The sequence below is a fragment of the Bufo bufo genome, chromosome 6, assembly GCF_905171765.1.
Source record: "Bufo bufo chromosome 6, aBufBuf1.1, whole genome shotgun sequence".
In the NCBI taxonomy this organism is placed as follows: domain Eukaryota; kingdom Metazoa; phylum Chordata; class Amphibia; order Anura; family Bufonidae; genus Bufo; species Bufo bufo.
The window spans coordinates 110252072-110272068 of record NC_053394.1 but is presented as its reverse complement, the minus strand read 5'-3'; the positions used below and the strand labels follow the sequence as shown (position 1 = coordinate 110272068).

Sequence of the window (19997 nt, the reverse complement as noted above, 5' to 3'; positions counted from 1 at the left end):
GCTGATGGGCGGGGTGGTGTGAGTCGGAGCCCGCCAACCTGATATAATGCTGACCTTCTGTGAGGCCAGGTCCCCTCAGGACCGCGGCTCACAGCTGCATCAGACATTCCCAATCACATTCTCCCACCAACAACATGGCCGCCGCCCCCCCCGCAGCCGTCGTCGCCGTGTAGCAGCAGCAGCGTCATTAGTTGCCAGGTCTAAGGCTAATTCTGCCTCCGCCAGCCAATCAGAGCGCTCGACGTCACCCGCCCGGAGAAGCCCGCACAGAGTGCGCAGTGAGAAACAAGACTAGGCCTCACCCCCGGCGTGTAAGTGGGTGGGGTCGAATGTCTGCTATATAAAGGGAGACAGTGGGCGGCGCTTGCCAGTCCAGGAGGGGGTTCCTCAGGTAGAAAGGTGGGGATCCGAAGGGAGTTGTGCAGAAGCCGGCGCTATGAGTTCAGGAACACCGTACATCGGCAGCAAGATCAGCCTCATCTCTAAAGCGCAAATCCGCTATGAGGGGATCCTGTACACCATCGACACCGAGAACTCCACTGTGGCTCTTGCCAAAGGTGAAGAAGCGGCCTGGTGGTCGGTTAGGAGTGCGGGGGCTCTGCACTGTGTGCGCGTCACGGCTCTCTGCAGGGTGCACCGTACTGGGGCAGCACCGCGTCCTGGGAACCGCTGACGTAATGCGGGGCAGAGAGCCGTGCGCGCGGGGGCCGCGGAGGTGTCGGGCCCGGGATGGAGCCGTGCTGACTTCCAGCTCAGTGACAGGCGCCCTTTAATTGGGTTACACTCCCTTTAATTGGTTCTCCTGGCTGCACCTGGGGCAGAACTGGAGGTTCAGGGAAGTCCCAGAAGTGGAGTCTTAGGAGACCTTGGAAACTACTTGTGAAAGTCTTGGCACCCCTTGCAGAGTCGGGGTGTACTCTGTCCTGTGGATTAGAGGGGGCAGGCCTGTTTAGGGGTGACACTATTTGCTGGAGATGGGCTCTTGTCCCTCCATATTCTCCAGTCCTGCAGGTACTTCCAGCGTTCTCCCCTCACGTCTCAGGCGGGCGCAGGAAGCTGAGGTTGGGGGCTGATGCTGTGGCTGACGGAGGGAATACTGTGGTCAGCGGAGGCAAAGTCTTCAGTGACCACCTTGTTTCTCAATGGCGGGTGCAGGTACGGTGTAAGGCCTCATGCACACAACTGTTTTGGTTCGCATCCGAACCGCAGTTTTTGCGGCTTGGATGCAGACCCATTCACTTCAATGGGGCCGCAAGAGATCCGGACAGCTCTCCGTGTGCTGTTCTCATGCGTTGCTCCGTTCCGTGGTCAGCAAAAAAAAATATAACCTGTCCTATCCTTGTCTGTTTTGTGGACAAGAATATTAATGGCTGTCCGCGCCGTTCCGCAAATTGCGGAACGCACACGGACAACATCTGTTTTTTGCGGACTGCAAAACACCGTTGTCGTGTGCATAAGGCCTAAGGGTAGGTTCACACGGGTGATTCTCCAAGTTTTTCAGCCAAAGCTGGAAGTGGGTTTGTAAGGAATTGGAAATCTAAGGAAAGGACTTGTACGTCTCCCTGCGGGAGCCGCCTCTGTAAAGCTGTGCTAACCTACCCTTAGGCCTCCAGGCCTGGATTTACTTGCCGTCTTTCTTGCTAGGAGCGGATTCTGAGAGGAGGGAAGGTTTTACTCATTTTTCTCATGGGGGTTCCGTGGACATAAGTGTTAGGCCTCTTGCGCACACTTTTTTTTTTTTGCAGACCGTTCATTTCAACAGGTCTCCAAAAAAAAGAAGGTTCTCCGTGTGCATTCCATTTCTGTTCCGCAAAAAAAGTCCTATTTTCGTCCGCATTACGGACAAGGATAGTGCTGTTCTATTAGGGGCTGTTCTGTTCTGCAAAATACGGAATGCACACGGATGTCATCTGTATTTTCGCAAAAACATATGGTCGTGTGCATGAGGCATTATGTTCAGTGTATCTGGAGTGTCCTAAACCTCTGCTTCCTAGGTCAGTGAGATATTGAGGTTAGTGGCTTTCCTATCAAAAACCCCTGTTAATATGCACTATTAGTGGGGGGAGGTTGCAGCTTGGGGACCCCTCTGAGCGGTATGTAATGCTTTTCCCTTGTGACCACGGCAGGGGAAATGAATAGCGTATGGCCACAGGAACAAGACATGCAGTGAATAGCTCATCTTCATGGTGGCTATTAAAAAGGTTCTGTGATGGAACATCCCATTTAGTCACAGCTGACTTAAAGGGGTACTCTATGGAAGTAGCAGCTTCTCTCACCAGTTAGCAGCGAGTGGCTGACTGGTTATGGTGGTAACTGCGATCCTGGAAGCCTCTCTTGTAATGCCTCTGTGGTAACTACTAGGACCAGTGCATGCACAGATAACACTGAATACGCTGCGCATGTGCTGGATGCGTCAAGTTATCGTTCAATGCTTGCGTTCTAATGAAGCTGGGAACAGCCAGAGAGAATGGGTACATGATGACCGCTTGCAGTGTGCCAGTTTGCTTGTTGTCCCTTTGTGTTTGGGTAGCTGGCAGCCTTCACCTTCAGAGCTGGTGTAAAAATCTGCTGCGGCTGCATGGACTATTTTTGGCTTTTAAGGTTTGTATGTTTACCAGTCTGAAAGCACCATGTTATAGAGCAGGAGAAGCGGAGACTATTTTTGTGGGAAAAGATTCACTAAAACTTGTAATTTGTACATTTATCTGGCCCCCCCCCCCCCCCATTTCCTGTGAACAGCTATCGGTACAGGAGTGAGGAGCTATCAGTGACAGCATTGTGTATACAAGGCCCCATATACACCACTGTAAGGGCGCCGTGCCTTGTGAATCCTGTATTGCCGTGCTGACCCATTGACTGGGTCTGCGATCCACAAGATACAGCTGAAGATAGAACATGTCCTATCTTTTGTGGAACTGCAGCACTGATCGCAAGCACTGCAAAGCACTTCCGTGAGCTCTTGGGTCCATGCCTCAGGACACATCTTTGCAGTGCGATCTTTTGCTTATCTTGTGAATCGTGAATCCGTTCAAGTCAATGGGTCCACACTGCAATATGGAATTCACATATCAATCTCTGACTCCTCCCTCCAGAAAAAGCAATGTACAAATTACAGGTTTTACTGAATCTTTAACCACAAAAATCATTCTGCTCAACTCCTCCTGCTCTATAACTTGGTACTTGCAGATTGTACTGAATTTCATGGTGACAGGTTCTCTTTAAATTGGCCAGCCCCTTTAAAAGCTGTTTACACCTTTTGCCATCTACTCACTTTGGACTAAAAATAATTTTCAATTATTATTTTTTTTTTTTTTCCTACAGCTGTAACTTTCATTGTATCTGCAGACTGTTTCTGCCTCCTAATGAATCAGTTTGATAAATTCAGTTCAAATGAGTTTGTGAGCTGTCAGGAGCTCAGGGATGAGGGTCACATAGTGAGCGGTCAGAGCTGCTCTGATTCTGAGGGGGATAGCAGTTATTCAGCAGCAGCTACACTGAAAGTGAAAGCTGTAGAGGAAAAATTGTTGAAAAGATTTAATAAAAATTATTTTTGGTACAAAATGATGAGCCTGAAATGATGGAAAAGTGCCCTCAAAGGTGTCCGTAGCCATTAAGCTTTAGTGTATATATGGTTTTAAAGGGTTTCCGTCATGAGAAATAGTTATGTAGCTGCCTGACATTAGTGATGTGCTAATGTCAGCAGTACATAACAGTATGCTTTATAACTCCCTGCCTGCCGCCGTTCTCTTAAAATAAAGACTTTTAAAATATGCTAATGAGCCTCTAGGTGCTATAAGGGTGTTGCTTCAGCACCTAGAGGCTTGGTCTACGCACCCTTTGGATCGCCCAGGTCCAGTTGATTGACTTTCGAGTTCTCCTCAGTGCCCTGTAAATCCTGCGCCGTCCTATCTAGTATTCGGCACAGTGAGTGAACGGTGCGCTCCGGCTGCCGGCTTTCTCACTGCGCCTGCGCCGAATACTAAAAGGGATGGCGCAGGCTTTACGGGACAGAGGAGAACTCAGTCAATCAACTGGACCTGGGCGTGCCAAAGGGTGCGTAGACCGAGCCTCTAGGTGCTGAAGCAACACCCCACTAGCACCTAGGGGCTCATTAGCATATTATATGTCTTTATTTTGAGGGAACAGCGGCAGGCAGGGAGTTATAAAGCACACTGTTATGTACTGCTGACATTAGCACATCACTAATGTCAGCTACATACCGTTATTTCCCATGACAGAAACCCATTAAATGATGCCCCCCTATATATAGGGTTTTGTGGTTCCTTCTGCTTATAAATTAATCTTTTTATTATTTTAGTGCGGTCCTTTGGGACTGAAGACCGTCCAACTGACCGCCCTGCGCCTCCCCGTGAGGAGGTGTACGAGTACATAATATTCAGGGGTAGTGACATTAAAGACATCACGGTGTGTGAGCCCCCGAAAGCCCAGCATGCCTTACCCCAGGATCCAGCCATTGTCCAGGTATGATACTCGAGCTGTGGAAGGCGATTCTTACCCATTTAGCTCTGCCTGTTACAGGGCACTTCAAATGAAGGATTATTGCAGTATACATGCTAGAAGATATTGACGTACACTTTCAGCTTTGCTTGCACCCCCTGAGTATCCTTCTAGCCCACCTTCCCCTGCAGTCAGAGGTGGACAGACATGCTCGGTAGCTTCCCATCAGGTCTGGTGTAGTCATCTCGTAGAGAAGTAGCTCAGAAACCTCATTTCTCCCTACATCTGAACTCTTAGTAATAGATAGCTATACCTCTAGAGTGGAGAAGGAAATTGGTGAGGGGGCATTGGGGGGCTTTAAATGCCATATATCTCTGGGGCTATATTTCAGTGAATAACTTGTATTCAGGGAGTAATGGTTTAATGAGGGATAATTGCAGTGCTTCCTGGGAGATGCAGGAACTTCCGTTGCTTCCTGCCCACAAAAGGAAGGAGGTCTTCCAAATATGAATCTTTTGCATTGCTATAAATCTATTAATGAAATATTCACCAAAATAGATGTGGACAGAAACTCTGCATGTATTTGTTTCAGGCAGGAATATATACGATTAGATGATGGATTTTGCCATAAGGGCAGGAAGGTGCTTCCCCTGCTGCTTGCTATAAAGGCTCTGAGGCTCCTTCTGGGTAGTGTTCCTCCTGATTGTGTCATGCCTTCACCATTATTTGCTGTGGTCATGAATGAGGATCTTAGACTTATGGACTGGAACCATAGAGTTTAGTGATGAATCCAGGCTGTCACCCCTAGTAGAGAGATGAGGGACACTGACGGCTCAGCGATATGTGCAGGACATCCTGTGGCCACATGTGTTCCCTCTCATGGTAAGGTTTCCAACTGGCATTTTTTCCTATCGCCCATGACAGCACCACAGGAGAGGAGGATCCGGCCCACAGACAGGAAACCTGCAGAATAAAATGGGCGGACACTCTCTCTGCCCTTTCAGTGTGGATTCCTGTCTGATGGGAAGCCTACAGTGTGCATGGATCCTTCCCTTTGGTGGCTCTCCCCTACTAACCTGCGAGTCCCTGGTAAGTTTGGCGGCATCCAGAGGTGCGCTAAGGGCAGGCAGAGGCACAGCTGAGCTCCGCAGTGTGCGGGAGCTCTGGAGACGCGGGCAGCATCGTTGTATGTGCCCGGAAGACGAAACGCCGGCCACCAGGGGGAGGAAGAGGAGTGGCTCTGGCTATGAGCAGGCCGTGAAGTGCTCCTGAAGTCATGTGACTGGCTTCAGTGCGTCGGCGGTGATGTCATCTCCAGGCGCCCTAGGAGTAGAGCGTCTCCCTTCTGCCCTCAGCTGAACTTCTGCCCTGCAGGTATGAAAGATGACAAGCTTTCTGAGGAGCCTACTGTCCCTCCTGCTCCAGTTAGGCACAAATAAGTAGTTTCTAAAAAGAATAAGGCGTGCGCCTTATGCAGAGTGGGGTTATCTTCTGACTGGGATAAAAAAAATGTGCCAGCCCTGTATAGATAAGACGGTGGCTGAGGAATCCCCCTCTTTTTACAAGTGCCTACAAGCATTAGTCCGCTCAGAAGTTAACATGTCCCAGGCTGCCAAAAAACAGCAAAGACCTAAGCGTAGAGTGCTCTGGGGACCCCCCTTCGTCGGACGAGGGGGAGGCCCTTCCTTGGTATTTGGGCCCTCTGATGTTTTATCTCAGACCTCTTCTGGGAGGAAGAAATGGGGGGGGGGGGGGGGGCGGAGAACCTGTTTCTCTGTAGAAGACACTGAAAAGCTCCTTAAAGCTATCTGCTCGACCATGGGCAGAGGAAACTCTGGAACCCCGCTCATTTCAAGATATTATGTTTGGGGGGTTGGAATCCAGACAACATGGTACCTTTCCAATACTTAAAAATGTGTGCTTTAATAAAAGGAGAGTGGAGAAAACCCAATAAGAGGGTATTTATATCAAATAATCTTAAACGTAAATATCCTTTTAAAGATGAAGATTCTGCCTCTTGGGATAAGGCGCCTAGAATTGATGTGGCTTTATCCAAGGTCTCCAGGAAGATTGCCCTACCATTTGAGGACACAGGAATATTAAAGGACCATCTGGATAAAAAGGCGGATGCCTTTCTTAAAGGTGCTTGGGAGGCATTGACCACCTCCTTTAGGCCCAGCATGGCCTCCTTCTACGGCCCAGTCTTCTTGTCTGGTTAGCCGAGCTAGAGTCTCGGTTAAAAAATAGGTGCCGCCGGGAAGATATCTTGACCCTCCCTCCCTACGATTAGGAAGGTAGACTACTTTCTGGCGGATGCCTCTGCTGATGCAGTTAGGTTGGCAGCCAGATGGGCAGCTTTATCTAACTCAGCGCGCAGAGCGCAATGGCTAAAAAATTGGAGTGGGGATATTGCTTCCAAATTGAAACTGGAGTCCCATGTGAGGGGGGGAATACCTTTTTGGTCCGAGCTTAGATTATCTTCTGGACAAGGCAGCAGACAAAAAAAATTCCTGGTTTCCAGGGATCTTTTTCTTATAAAAATTGTCGGCCCTTTCGTCCCTTTAGGGGTAACCAGGAACAGGATAGAAAGGCCAGGAAAGACTGTTTCAGAGGTCAGAGAAAAAGCAGGAACTTTTTCTTTAACCAGTCCTCCTCGGATAAGAGGAAACCAGACCAGCAATGACACCAGAACTCCGGTAGGGGGCAGACTGAAGGACTTATTAGCAGAATGGAGGAAAATTTCCCTAAGCCCTTGGATTCTAGATACAATCGGCGAGGGCTTAAAATTAGAATTCCTTCAATCTCCTCCTGCCAGATTCTTAGTCGATCCATCTTCAGCTCTAGGAAAATCAGTCATAGAGGAAGAGGTGTTAAAATTAATAGGAAAATCTGTTTTAACCCCAGTAACAAGAGGGCAAGGGGTTTTACTCGCCACTTTTTCTGGTCAGAAAACCAGACGGTTCTTTCAGAACCATTATAAATCTAAAAAAATTAAACCTTTCTTCAACCCAAAAGATTCAAGATGGAGACTATACGATCAGCAATCTGCCTCCTATATCCTCAGTGCTTCATGGCTGTTCTCGACCTAAAAGACGCGTACTACCATGTCCCCTTTACGATAGAACATCAAAGGTTCCTAAGGGTGGCAATCTATCTGAAAGGTCAACTGGAACATTTTCAATTTCAGCCTCTCCCTTTTGGCCTTTCCATGCCCCCAAGGGTGTTCACAAAGCTGGTGGCGGCTCACATATGGGAAAAGGATATTCTCTTTATCCCTTACCTAAACTACTTCTTAGTTGTGGGTCAGACAGTAGAAGCCTGCAATTCGGCAGTATCAGAAGTCTGGTCCATTTTAAACCGATTGGATAATAAACGAAGAGAAGTCAAGACCCCATCCAGCAAGAAGGCAGACCTTCCTGGACTCATCTCTCCAAAAAAGTTTTTTACCTACAGAAAAGGTGGATATCATTCAAAACAAGATCAGAAACCTGACCAGGAGACCAGTTACCTCAATAAGAGCAGCAATGTCAGTCCTCGGCTCCCTCACATCTTGCATCCCGGCAGTAAGGTGGGCACAGCTACACTCCAGAGCCTTACAGTGGGAAATCCTGTCCAGTTGGAAGGGAAGCAGGTCCTTAGACTCAAAGCTGAAGATCTCAGTCCAGACTCTCCAGAAGCTATCCTGGTGGCTAGATACGGAAAATCTTATTCGGGGTGCCCTGTGGAAGACAGACAGGTTAGTTTGCCTGACCACGGACGCAAGTTCTTGGGGGTGGGGTGCCCACATTCAGGGAACTTCCTTCTAGGGTCGTTGGGACCCCTTACAGAGAGCAAAGTCCTCCAATCTAAAAGAGTTGATGGCGGTTGCCCTTGCAATGAGGGCCTCCCTCCCAGAGATAAAAGGAAGGGACCTAAGGGTTCTTTCGGACAACAGAACTGTACTCTCCTATTTGAACAGACGGGGAGGGACAAGATGCAGAGCCCTCATGGAAGAAGCTTGTCATTCTGAGTCTGGCAGAGTGTGCACCTCGATCTCAGCAGTACACATCAGAGGTGTGGAAAACAAACGGGTGGATTTCCTGAGACTCCATACCCTGTCTCAGGGGGAATGGTCTCTAGACCCTGTCCTTTTTAAGAAAATGGTGATCTTTGCAGCATCCCAGAGATCAACTTATTTGCTACCCATTCAAACAAGGTGCCAAGATTCTATTCCCTGAATAAAGTGGGATCCCCCTGTGGGATAGATGCCATGACGCAGGAGTGGAAATTCCGCCTGGCTTATGCCTTTCCCCCTCTTTCTCGGATTCCCCGAGTTTTATGGAAAATCAGGGAAGAGGTCCTGGTTCACGGGGCTCCGGACCATGTCGGTCCCCGATTCCTGGGTGCTTCCGGCGGTCTGGGGCCTTCTGAGCCAGGGACCAGTAATACATCCAGCTGTGGACAGTTTACACTTAACGGCCTGGATTTTGAGAGGTGGCTATTAAAAAAGGAAGGGTTCTCAGATGCTCTAATCTCTACCCTGCTAAAAAGCAAAGAAATTACAGTAGGGATTTATAGCAGAATTTGGCACAAATTTCTAGATTTCGCCCAGATCCAGTTGAGGGACATTTCTTCAGTTGCTCCTCTGCATACTATCCTTGAGTTCCTTCAGAATGGTCTAGAAATAGGTGAATCAGTACCCTTAAAGTTCAAGTCTCTGCCCTGTCTGCTCTGTTTAACCAGAACATAGCCAGGAACCCTTGGGTTTCCAGATTTTTTTTTTTTTCAGGGCCATGGGGAAGTCTTCTCTAGTTTCAGCTCCGAGGGCCCCCCTGGAGTCTAGAAGTGGTGGTGAAAGCTTTCATCTGGCCCCCCTTTGATTCCATCTTAATTAGGCATCTAACTTTGAAGCTGGCCATTTTGATAGCTTTGACTTCGCCCGCAGGATTGGTGAGATCCAAGCCATTTCCATCAACCCTCCGTACACTTTAATCTTAGAGGACAAAGTCATTATCCGTCCTGACCCGGCTTTTCTTCCAAAAGTTGCCCCCAAATTTCACCGTTCTCAGGAGATTATTCTTCCTACCCTTTTCCAAAATCCTTCCTCGGAGGAAGAAAAATCTCCATTGTCTAGATGTCAAGAGAGCCCTTTTGTCCTATTTGTCCTCTACTTCTTGGCGGAAGTCTTCACTCTTCCTGCAGTTTCAGGGGAGGAACAAGGGGTCTGCTGCCTCAAAAAGGTCTATCTCGCGGTGGGGTGTTTCTGCCATTTCCTTATCCTCAGGGCAACCACCTAGTCTTCACCTTCCACCTTTTTTAAGCACTACAGGCTGGACTTGAGCTTTTGTGGTGATTCTTTCTTTGGTAAAGGGGTTCTTCTCTCTACTTCCCACCCTTAGGGATTACTCTAAGTCTCCTGTGGTGCTGTCATGGGCGATAGGGAAAAAATGGTATTACTTACTGGTAATTTGATTTCTCGCCCATATTCCTTGGGGGACACAGGAAACCATGGGTATAGCTCTGCTCCCTAGGAGGCGTGACACTAAGTGAAAGCTGTAAGCCCCTCCTCCATCAGCTATACCCTTCAGCCTGGAGAAGAGACTGCCAGTTTTTGCTTAGTGTCCAAGGAGGCAAGACACCCCCTGCTTATGCAGGGTTGTTTTCCTATGATTTTTATTTTTGCGTTATTTGTTGTTTTTAATTCGATTTTTTTCTACCTACAGGGACAACAGAGGCGCATTAGACCCCTCTGTTTCTCCCGGGGTTGAGTTGCGCCAGTGCTGGTAATTCCGCACTGCCGCCTCCCCCACAGAAGACAAGGTGGACCAGGGCAGCCTCGCTCCCCTGCGTCCCGCCAGCTCAGGGTCGCCCGCACGCCAAGTCCCTCCCCCGGTTTCCTGCCACTGCGGTGCCAGGAGCTGAAGGGGCGACCCTGCTGGACGGATTGAGGGTGAAGACAGCGGATGGTGAGAGTGGCTGCTCCAGCCTCCCCTTTTCCCTCCCTCCCACCGCTGCTACGTCCCCATGGCCATGGCCACTGCTACATGCACACTGCTACAGCCATTCCCACCACCCCTCCCGAGCCCCCCCCCCCTTACCGGGCAATGTTGGAGGGGAGTTTTATCTGGGCACAGACGCTGCCTTACAGGGGACGGCTGCAGGCAAGCAAACCGTCTGCCAATTCGCAGGTTGAAGCAGGCGCGGCGGGGGCCGCTTACATGGTGTGAACGGCGCCATTTCATGGCCGGCACTTCTTCACTTGGGGGGAAAAAATCATTTTGCCGCGCGCGGCTTTGCTTCAGAGCGGCAGAGGGGGGGCGGAGCTTCCTACATGCGCTCCGCTACTTCCGGGTTCATCGCACAGTGCTGCGTGGAATCCTCTCTGCAGTGCGATCCGAAGCCGGTGCTGCTGCCTCTCCTCCACAGCCTCCTCAGTCTGTTCCCCTTACTGCTGCCGCTTGCATCATCCGGGTCTGGTAGGACTTTTAACCCCCTCCGTGCCACAGTACTGTCGCTTGGGTGTTATCCCCGTTCCTTTTCTTTGGGGTCTCCCACTTCAAGTGCAACATCTTGTTCCACCATGTCAGACCCTTCTGCAGCCGCCAAGCCTTGGTACCATGCCTGTACGGCTTGTAGGGAACCCTTTCCCCGGGGGCAGTCTGATCCGCACTGTACTGCATGCCGGGCTCCACCGCAGCCTCAGTCGCCCGCTGTGTCGCTCCCTGCTGCCTCTGACCCGCCTGACTGGGCTAGATCCCTGTCCCAGGCCGTGGAAAGCCTCACTCATGTCGTGGGCCGCCTAATAGACAGGCCACCTACCCCGCAGGACGCCTCACTGATTGTCGCGCCCTCCGGGTCCACTGCTTCTGCCGCTGCAGCGGGTTCACTCCCTCTTAGTGACCCCTCCCGAGCTAGGCACTCTCAGAAGCGTATTAGAGTAGAGCGAGCCTCCTCCTCGGATGCCTCCCTCTCCCCGCCACGCGTGCGCACCCAGACGAGCCTCTCCTCTCCAAAGGATTCGCTCTCTGAAGGTGAATTGGTGGTTTCAGATTTGGAAATGGACTCGGCCCTGCCGTCCAAGCTAGCCTCAGCGATGGGTCAACTCATCTCGGATATTCGTGACACCTTTAAGGTGCAGGATGATCCCCCTAGCTCGGACGCAGCTAGCGTCTCCTTTATCAGACCCAGGCAGGTCTCAAAAGTCTTTCCAATCCACTCTGATTTCTCCTCTGTGGTGTCTAAGGCTTGGGCTCGCCCGGACGCCCGTTTTGTCAACCCCAAGAAGCTGGACATTTGCTATCCCTTTCCAGCCGATGTCGTGGCCACATGGTCTTCCCCACCCAAGGTGGACCCCCCTGTGGCCCGGCTGTCAAAGAACACGGCCATCCCTGTTCCTGACGGGTCCTCTCTTCAGTCAGCGGAGGACCGTCGCATGGAGACCCTTTCCAAGGGCATTTTTGCTGCCTCCGGTTCTGCTCTCAGACCGGTTTTTGCCTCTGCTTGGGCAGGGAAAGCAATCTCTGCTTGGGGTGCGCAGCTGGAACAGGAGTTGGACTCGGACGTCCCCATCCAGGACCTACGTTCCTTGGCCCAGCTTATTATTCGGGCCGGGAATTTTGTTTGTGAGGCCTCCCTTGATGCGGGAGCCCTTATTGCACGCTCCTCCGCCCTGGCAGTTTCCGTCAGGAGGGAGCTCTGGCTGAAGGTTTGGAAAGCGGACGCTGCCTCCAAACGTTCCTTGGCGGGGCTACCGTTTGCGGGTTCCCGCCTTTTTGGGGTCCGCCTAGACGAACTTATTTCGGAGGCCACGGGTGGTAAAAGCACCCATCTTCCTCAACCCCAAGCCCTGGTGCGTCTCGTTTTCGGTCCTCCCGCAGGGCCTCTGGGGCTCCCACCACAGCTGCCGCTTCGGCTCCTCCCCAGGACAAGCATAGGAAGCCGTTTTTTCGGGCGCAGCCCTCCTGGCGCAAGCCGCAGGCTGCCCGCACACCCGCAGCAAAGCAATCCTCTGCCTGAAGGCGCGCCCCCACCCACCCGGGTGGGGGGCCGGCTCCTCCTTTTCAGGGACGTCTGGTTGGCTCACCGCTGGTTCTCTCAGCGCTCCAGGCTTCTCCTTTCGAGCCTCTGCGGACGGTTTCCTTGCGACTTCTGTTCTGCAAGGTTATTTTCCTTGTGGCCGTCACCTCTCTTCGGAGGGTGTCCGAATTGGCTGCACTCTCCTGTCTGGAACCTTTCCTAGTGTTCCACCAAGACAAGGTGGTCCTTCGTCCGGTCCCTTCCTTCCTTCCTAAGGTGGTCTCCGTCTTTCATCTGAACGAGGACATCGTTCTCCCCTCTTTGTGTCCTTCCCCTTCCCACCCCCGGGAGAGGGAGCTTCATCGCCTGGACGTTGTCAGGGCGCTCAAGGTTTACCTGGAGGTAACCAGCTCTTTCAGGCGTACTGACTCGCTCTTTGTGGTTCCGGAGGGGTCGCGCAGAGGGATGGCGGCATCCAAAGTTGCTATCGCCCGTTTTGTCAAGATGGCTGTTACTGAGGCTTATCTCGCCAAGGGCAAGGTTCCGCCCCTCGGTGTTACCGCTCACTCCACTAGAGCGGTCGGGGCTTCCTGGGCTCAGAGGAATCGGGCTTCTACAGAGCAGATTTGCAAGGCGGCCACTTGGTCCTCCTTGCACACCTTCACCAAGTTCTACAGGGTGCATACTCATGCGTCGGCTGACGCTGCTTTAGGCCGTCTGGTGTTGCAGGCGGCAGTTGATTGATGCCTCCGGTGTTGGTCTAGTTTGTTCTGGTCCCTCCCTTCTGGGACTGCTCTGGAACGTCCCATGGTTTCCTGTGTCCCCCAAGGAATATGGGCGAGAAAAGGAGACTTTTGTATTACTTACCAGTAAAGTCTCTTTCTCGCTCTTCCTTGGGGGACACAGCACCCGCCCTTCATTTGGGTTACAGTTGTGGTTCCGGCTTGGTTGCCCCCGTTGGGGCTTGACGGTTCTTTTTTCCGGTTGGTGGTTATCTTTCACTACTTGGACACGCAACTGGCAGTCTCTTCTCCAGGCTGAAGGGTATAGCTGATGGAGGAGGGGCTTACAGCTTTCACTTAGTGTCACGCCTCCTAGGGAGCAGAGCTATACCCATGGTTTCCTGTGTCCCCCAAGGAAGAGCGAGAAAGAGACTTTACTGGTAAGTAATACAAAAGTCTCCTTTTTACAGAGCCCATGACAGCACCCTGGTTTTCCCTCCCTGGTGGTCCTTCTATACTGCACGGGTGTTGCAAAAAAAAAATTTTATTACATGTTTAACATATGTTGGCGGCCTTCCCCTGATACTTGGAAAACACACTGAAAGGGAGGAGAGTGTCCACCCATTTTATTCTGCAGGTTTCCTTGCTCTGTGGGCAGATCCTCCTCTCTCCTGTGGTGCCGTCATGGGCTCTGTAAAATCAAATTACCGGTAAGTAATACCATTTTTCACCAGTCAAGCATTTGTGGCCAGCTTTTGTCAGTGTAGTTAGAGGACCTTTCATGCTTTTTATTCTAGATAATGCCTTTACTTGCTGATGCTGCTACCCTTTTTTTTTTTATCACTTCTGTGCCCCCCAGTATATTAAGGGTCCATTCACACGTCTGCTAAATGGGTCCGCTTACGTGCGGACCCACTCATTTTTCAATGGGGCCGGAATGTTCTGTCTGTTTGCGGATCCGCACTTCTGTTCTGCAAAAAAAAGTCCTATTGTCCGCAATTGCGGACAAAAGGAATTTTCTATGAGTGCGGGCAATGTGCGGTCCACAAAGTGTGGAACACACATTGCTTGTGTCCGTGCTTTGCAGGTCCGCAAAACACATATGGACGTGTGAATGGACCCTTGTACTGAGCATTGGAACTCGGGGATTCTCATCTGCCTTCAGCACAGTAACCACCAGGGACCAATGTGCTCTGTAGAAAAAATAGGTCTTTAAATTAATACTTTTGTGTGAAAAATGAATTTAAATTTTTTTCACCTTAGCATTAATTTCTTTAAAAAAAAACTAGTGGGTCAAAACTTATTACACACATAAATACATTAAGGGGCCTAATTTTTAAAATGGGTTCTTTTGGGGGGTTCTATTATTCTGACACTTATAAACCTCTGCAAACTTGGCTTGCTGCAGGAAAAAATATGTACTTCAAAAATGTTAAAATTTATGTTAATATAAAGTCTACTAAATAAAAAGTGCATCCAAACTAAAATAAAGATGTGGAAATATTTCTGATAAAAATATTGAATAGTATTTATGTATGTGAAATATTGCAGTTGAAAAACAGTGTGCCAATTTTTACAAATTTTCATAAAATGTCTATTAAAAAAGTGAAAATTTATCGGTAGCATTTTACCACCTAAGTAAGGTACAATATGTGACGAGAAAACAATGTCAGAATTACTTTGATGTGCAAAACCGGTACAAAGTTATTCTAAGCTAAAATGACACATGTCAGATTTCCAAAATTTGGCTGGGTCACTAAGGGGTTAAAAAGTTAGCATTACTCCAGGTGGGGCCTGTTCACATCTTTTGCTGTATATCAAATAGATATCTTTAGATGTAGAATGGACAAATGTATGCAATTTTGTGATTGTGTAATTTTAACATTTGAGAGATGTAAATTTTTTAATAGATTTTTAAGCTTATTGAAGTATCTGGATAAGATACATTTTAGAGATGGCAATATATTGTCTTGCCTTTCAATCTGTCTCCCATTCACTGCAATGTAAAAAAAAGTTAGTTAGTTAGTAAAGCGCCATTCATTCCATGGCGCTGTACATATGAAATATACAGTTCTATATGTTTTTGCAGTGTGGCATGCTGCGCTATTCAGTCCTGCAAAAAAGTTTAAATGAATAGTGTGCACTATTGAGCTATATTTTTTATGGGGGTTTACAAAAGCATCCACTTAATATACAACAAAAATGAGATTTGAATGGCTTCTTATTTGTATTTTATTTTTATATTACGGTGTCCAGTAATATTGATGACCTATCCTCCGGATAGGTCATCAATATTAGATTGGTGGGGGTCAGGCAGCTGGGACCCCTGTTGATCAGTTTGTAAAGAGCACCACAGCCTCTGCCTAGGGCCTAGTCTATGTGATGTCACTGTACATCAGTCACATGGCCTAGTAGTAGCTCAGCCCCATTGAAGTCAATGGGGCTGAGCTGCAATACCAAGCACTTCCACTATATGATGTATGGTGCTGTGCTTGGAAAGGTGCTGGAAGTGGGCTGCTCTCCCCATAGCTCTGGTCAAAGTGCAGCGGCCTCCTGAAACAGCAGATCAGCTGGGACTCTGATCCCGACCAATGTAATAGTGATGACATGGTTCCAGACTATAAAAAAAAAATAACCAGGAGCCATTGGCTGGTGACTAAAAATGGCAAATTGTGTGAGGGGGAAAAAAAACCTCCCTGGCTGTGAGCTGTGATTGGACAGCGCTGCTTTCAGGGAGAAGTAGAGAGACTGGCGTCTCCTCCTCCTTGCTCTGAATGTTGAAAATACCAGGGGCCACAGCGGGCGAACAGAGCGGTGCCCAGGAGTAAGTGCACTTGGATCCCTGGGTGCCGCTCTATGCAGCCTGCTACTAAGTTCATATTCTTTGGACCCAGCGGTGTCAGACCCTGCCTCAATAACTGGGCATGCGATCTGCGGCAATTGACCCCTCAGATGTGGCACCTGAGGGGTTAATTGCCGTGTATCGCATGCCCTGTTGAGGCCAGGTCTGATACCGCTGCCTATACTTGTAGTAATGTTTTACATCGTAGCAGTGGCCACAGCTCTTCCCCCTCCCTGCTATCTCCCCATTGGTGGCAGTGGCAAGAGACTCCCTCCTTCTCCACTGTGCTAGTGAAGAGAACATGGGGAGTGCCATGTTCAACTGATACTAGGCTGTGCAGTGGTCCAGTCGCAAATGGCGACTAAAGTCTTGTCACCATCTGCAAATTTTAAGGCGCATTGGCAATTTGTTTTGGTCGCCATCTGGATGACCATTCATCAAAACGGGCAAATTTGGCTAGTTTTGATCGGAGTATGAGGGGAGCACCTTTGCCATGGTTGTAATGAGGGACATGCCATTCCCACCACAGTATGGTGTCCTAACTGCTCTAGATGTGACTGGAGTATAAGGCCTTATGTTGCATTAAATGGGCAAAGCCACTCATTGTGAATTTAAAGGCTGTGTTCACATGGCTTCAACTGATCAGGTGTTGAATCCTGCGCAATCTGCAGTGGATTTCAGCCTTGTGAACAGAGCCCAAAAATGCAGAGTCCTTTTTTAGAAGACTAACAGTCTTCGGTTTTGCTCTCTGTTCATCTTCACACAAATGAGTAAATTCTTAAATTGGCCAAATCTGCGGTTTCTATATTGGTCACTGAATAAATGGGGTCAGGTGGTGGCAGGCATTAAAATGGGTAATTTTTGCTTTCTTCTCCCGGATCACATGGTATAAAATGTGCGGTGGGTGTGAAGCTCTTCAAAATGCTGTTGCCAGATTTAGTTCTGGTTTACGTAACTTGGCCCAGAATCCAGTAACTAATTAAATTCAATTAAATGGATAAAAGCTGCAAACAAAGTGGAATCCTGATGTCCTTGTCATCGGCACTAAATACATGTGCATGGGAGTGAGTGAAGGCTCAGCCTGAGTGGGTCGGGGGTAGAACTGCTACCAAAGGGTGCATTCACAATTTATTTTCGGTTTGCGTCCGGATTGCACGGACCATTCATATCTTTGGAGCAGCAATAACGCCAGCAGCACACAGATTACATCATATTGTGTCTGCTTCCATGCGCTCGAGCTGCAAATTATAGCAGGTGTCCTATTGTCTGTTGCGGACAAGATTAGAAGTTTGTTTGTTTTATATGGGGCCTGCACAAAGTGCACATGGCCCACATACAGATTTTGCAGACTACAAAACTGATGCACTCTTAGGCTACATGCACACGACCGTATGTGTTTTGTGGTCCTCAAATTGCGGATCTATAAAGGATGACGTTCCGTATGGCATCCGTTTGTTTTTTTGCGGATCCATTGTAAAAATGCTTATCCTTGTCCGCAAACTAGAAAAAAATAGGACATGCACTATATTTTTTTTTTTTTGGCGGAGCAATGGAACGGACATACTGATGTGGACAGCACACGGTGTGCTGTCCGATTTTTGCGGACCCATTGAAATGAATGGGTCCGCATCCTATCCGCAAAAAAAGTGACGGACACGGAAACAAAATACGGTTGTGTGCATGAGGCCTTACTCATAGTTTTATATTTTCTGCACCTCATATAATTTCAATTTTCCACAACTTTGAAGATCTCTGCTTGCTGACATTGAATCCAAACATTCTTGTTCACATGAGACTAAAACCTATAGTCCTGCAGACTGTTGACTACAGTTTCATCCTGTCTCGGAGTCCTGAGAAACAGATTAACTGTCCATTCACACGTCCGCAATTCTGTTCCGCATTTTGCAGAACGGAATTGCGGACCCATTCATTTCTATGGGGCCGCACAATGTGCTGCCCGGGTCTGCAATTCCGTTCCAGAAAAAAAAATAGAACATGTCTGCAATTGCAGACAACATTTGGCATTTTCTGTTAAGTACCAGCAATGTTCTGTCTGCAAAATGCGGAACGCACATTGCCGGTGTCTGTGTTTTATGGATCAGCAAAACACTTACTGACATGTGAATGGACCCTAAAATCTGAGCGTCTGCGCTGCTGGTTTGGTGTATCGGTTTAGGTCATCCTGCGTGTTCATGTGGGAGCGTGATTTCCCACCCTGAACTCTGCTCCTGTGACAGGACCTTGTGGTAATATAACTTATAATGCCGTGTTCCTGCCTGATATTAACTAGGATGTATTGTACGGCCATAATGCCATCAGTGTGGTTCACGGGAACAAATGTCATACGCGTTATCAGTCGGTACAATGGTGTGTGCTCCTGTCACGGGAGCAGAGTTCAGGCTGGGAAATCGTGCCCCCACATGGAGCAGGTTTCCTGCAGACTAATCTCTTGTCTGATACTGGCCTAAGACCGCTCTAAGTCAGTGATCATGAGCTAATACCAGCAGTGGAGTTTACACAGATGAGGTTTAAAGGGGTTCTCTAACTTCCTTACTGATCTATTGTTTAGATCAGTCATTGTATTTGATTGGTGGGGGTCTGACACCTGGCACCCCCGCTGATCAGCTGTGCCTGCAGTAGCTTCCCACAGGCCAGTGACATCACGACGGTCACCTTGCGGTGTTACTGCAAGTGCCGCTGTGTTCTCAGACGCTGATCAGTGGGGGTCCTGCGTCTTTGGATAGGTCAAAAGCATCTAATTAGATTAGGTCAAAGGATGGATCATCAGTAAGAAATAAAGAACCCCTTTAATGGAAAGTTAGTTTTTGACCTTACACTTGGTATTGCTCAGTTGATGGAAATCACTGACGAAACACTGACTGTGAATAAGGCCTAAGGATGGTTATGTATCAGGTACTCCGATTAGTTGACAAACTTCTTCTTATCCAGGATTAAAGGGATGCTCAGTTTGTGTCAAATTATAATATATTCTTGGATATGCTGTCAGTTCATGACTGGGGGGTCCAACCATTGGCACCCCCATAGATAAAAGGGTGAATGGAGTAGTGTTGCAGTATCTGCAGTGAATAAAAACTGTCCCGATGCAGGAATGGTGTCCCCCAGCCCCGTGCTTTGTCTTTGGGGGTGTCCACCTTTCCATATTGATTGTATTACCCTTCTTGTAGTGGATATTTGTGCACTTCTCTCTTTATATTGTAAACCCATTGTTAACTCTTTATCCTTTTTGCCTGTAGTCATCCCTGGGCTCTGCCTCCACCACGTCCTACCAGCCTTCTGTGCCTTACAGCCCGTTTCGAGGCATGCCATCATATGGCCAGCTCGCTGCCTCCTCTCTTCTAGGCCAGCAGTATGCCGCCTCCTTGGGTCTAGGTATGTAGTCATCTTCATGGTTCTATATATTTTTGTACTGTTTAGTACGCCAGCTAAAGAGCCAGTGTCTGAGCTTCTCGGCTGGTTGTGTCCCAATTGCAATTTCTCTGTAAGTCATTTGAGCTTTACCATAGACTCCTTAAAGGGGTTATCCCATCATAATGATCACTGTTAAATCTGTTAATGATTTGACAGTGATCATTTTTGTAAATATACTTTATTAACAAATTCCCACCGATTAGGAGAAAATTCATCCCCACTTACCTTATTGTTGTGACTCGGTCTCCCCTGGTTACGACCACCGCTCTTCCGCAAGATCCCGATGGTTGCGCTTGCCCAGAAGACTTCTTCTTTTCTCCTGGCCGGGCCACTCGCTGTCCTGAACGCGCATGCGCGACGGTGACTTCTTCCCGGCCAGAATAGTACAGAGCTGCGAATGCGCACGCCGGCTCTGTACTATACTGGCCAGAAATAAGTCACATTGCGCATGCACGGCAGCGTGCGCGTTCAGTCCAGCGCGCGGCCCGGCCGGGAGAAGACTTCAATCAAGATGAAGCCCGCCCCCAGCCAGAATCCAGGAAGTGAACGCG

The 19997-nt window shown here is 48.9% G+C and overlaps 1 protein-coding gene across 3 annotated transcripts in view; it reads left to right on the top strand.

The window, feature by feature from the left end:
* Positions 1–343: 343 nt before the first annotated feature.
* LSM14B (LSM family member 14B) overlaps positions 344–19997 on the top strand; it is a 33421-nt gene continuing 13767 nt past the window's right edge. For 2 of the 3 annotated variants that reach the window (XM_040435013.1, XM_040435011.1), the window contains exons 1-3: positions 344–557; positions 4319–4482; positions 19272–19407. In XM_040435013.1, coding sequence (XP_040290947.1) covers positions 437–557; positions 4319–4482; positions 19272–19407 — 421 coding nt within the window. In that variant the 5' untranslated portion in view covers positions 344–436. The remainder of the gene's footprint in view (positions 558–4318; positions 4483–19271; positions 19408–19997) is intronic. The other variant, XM_040435012.1, reaches the window with a different exon arrangement.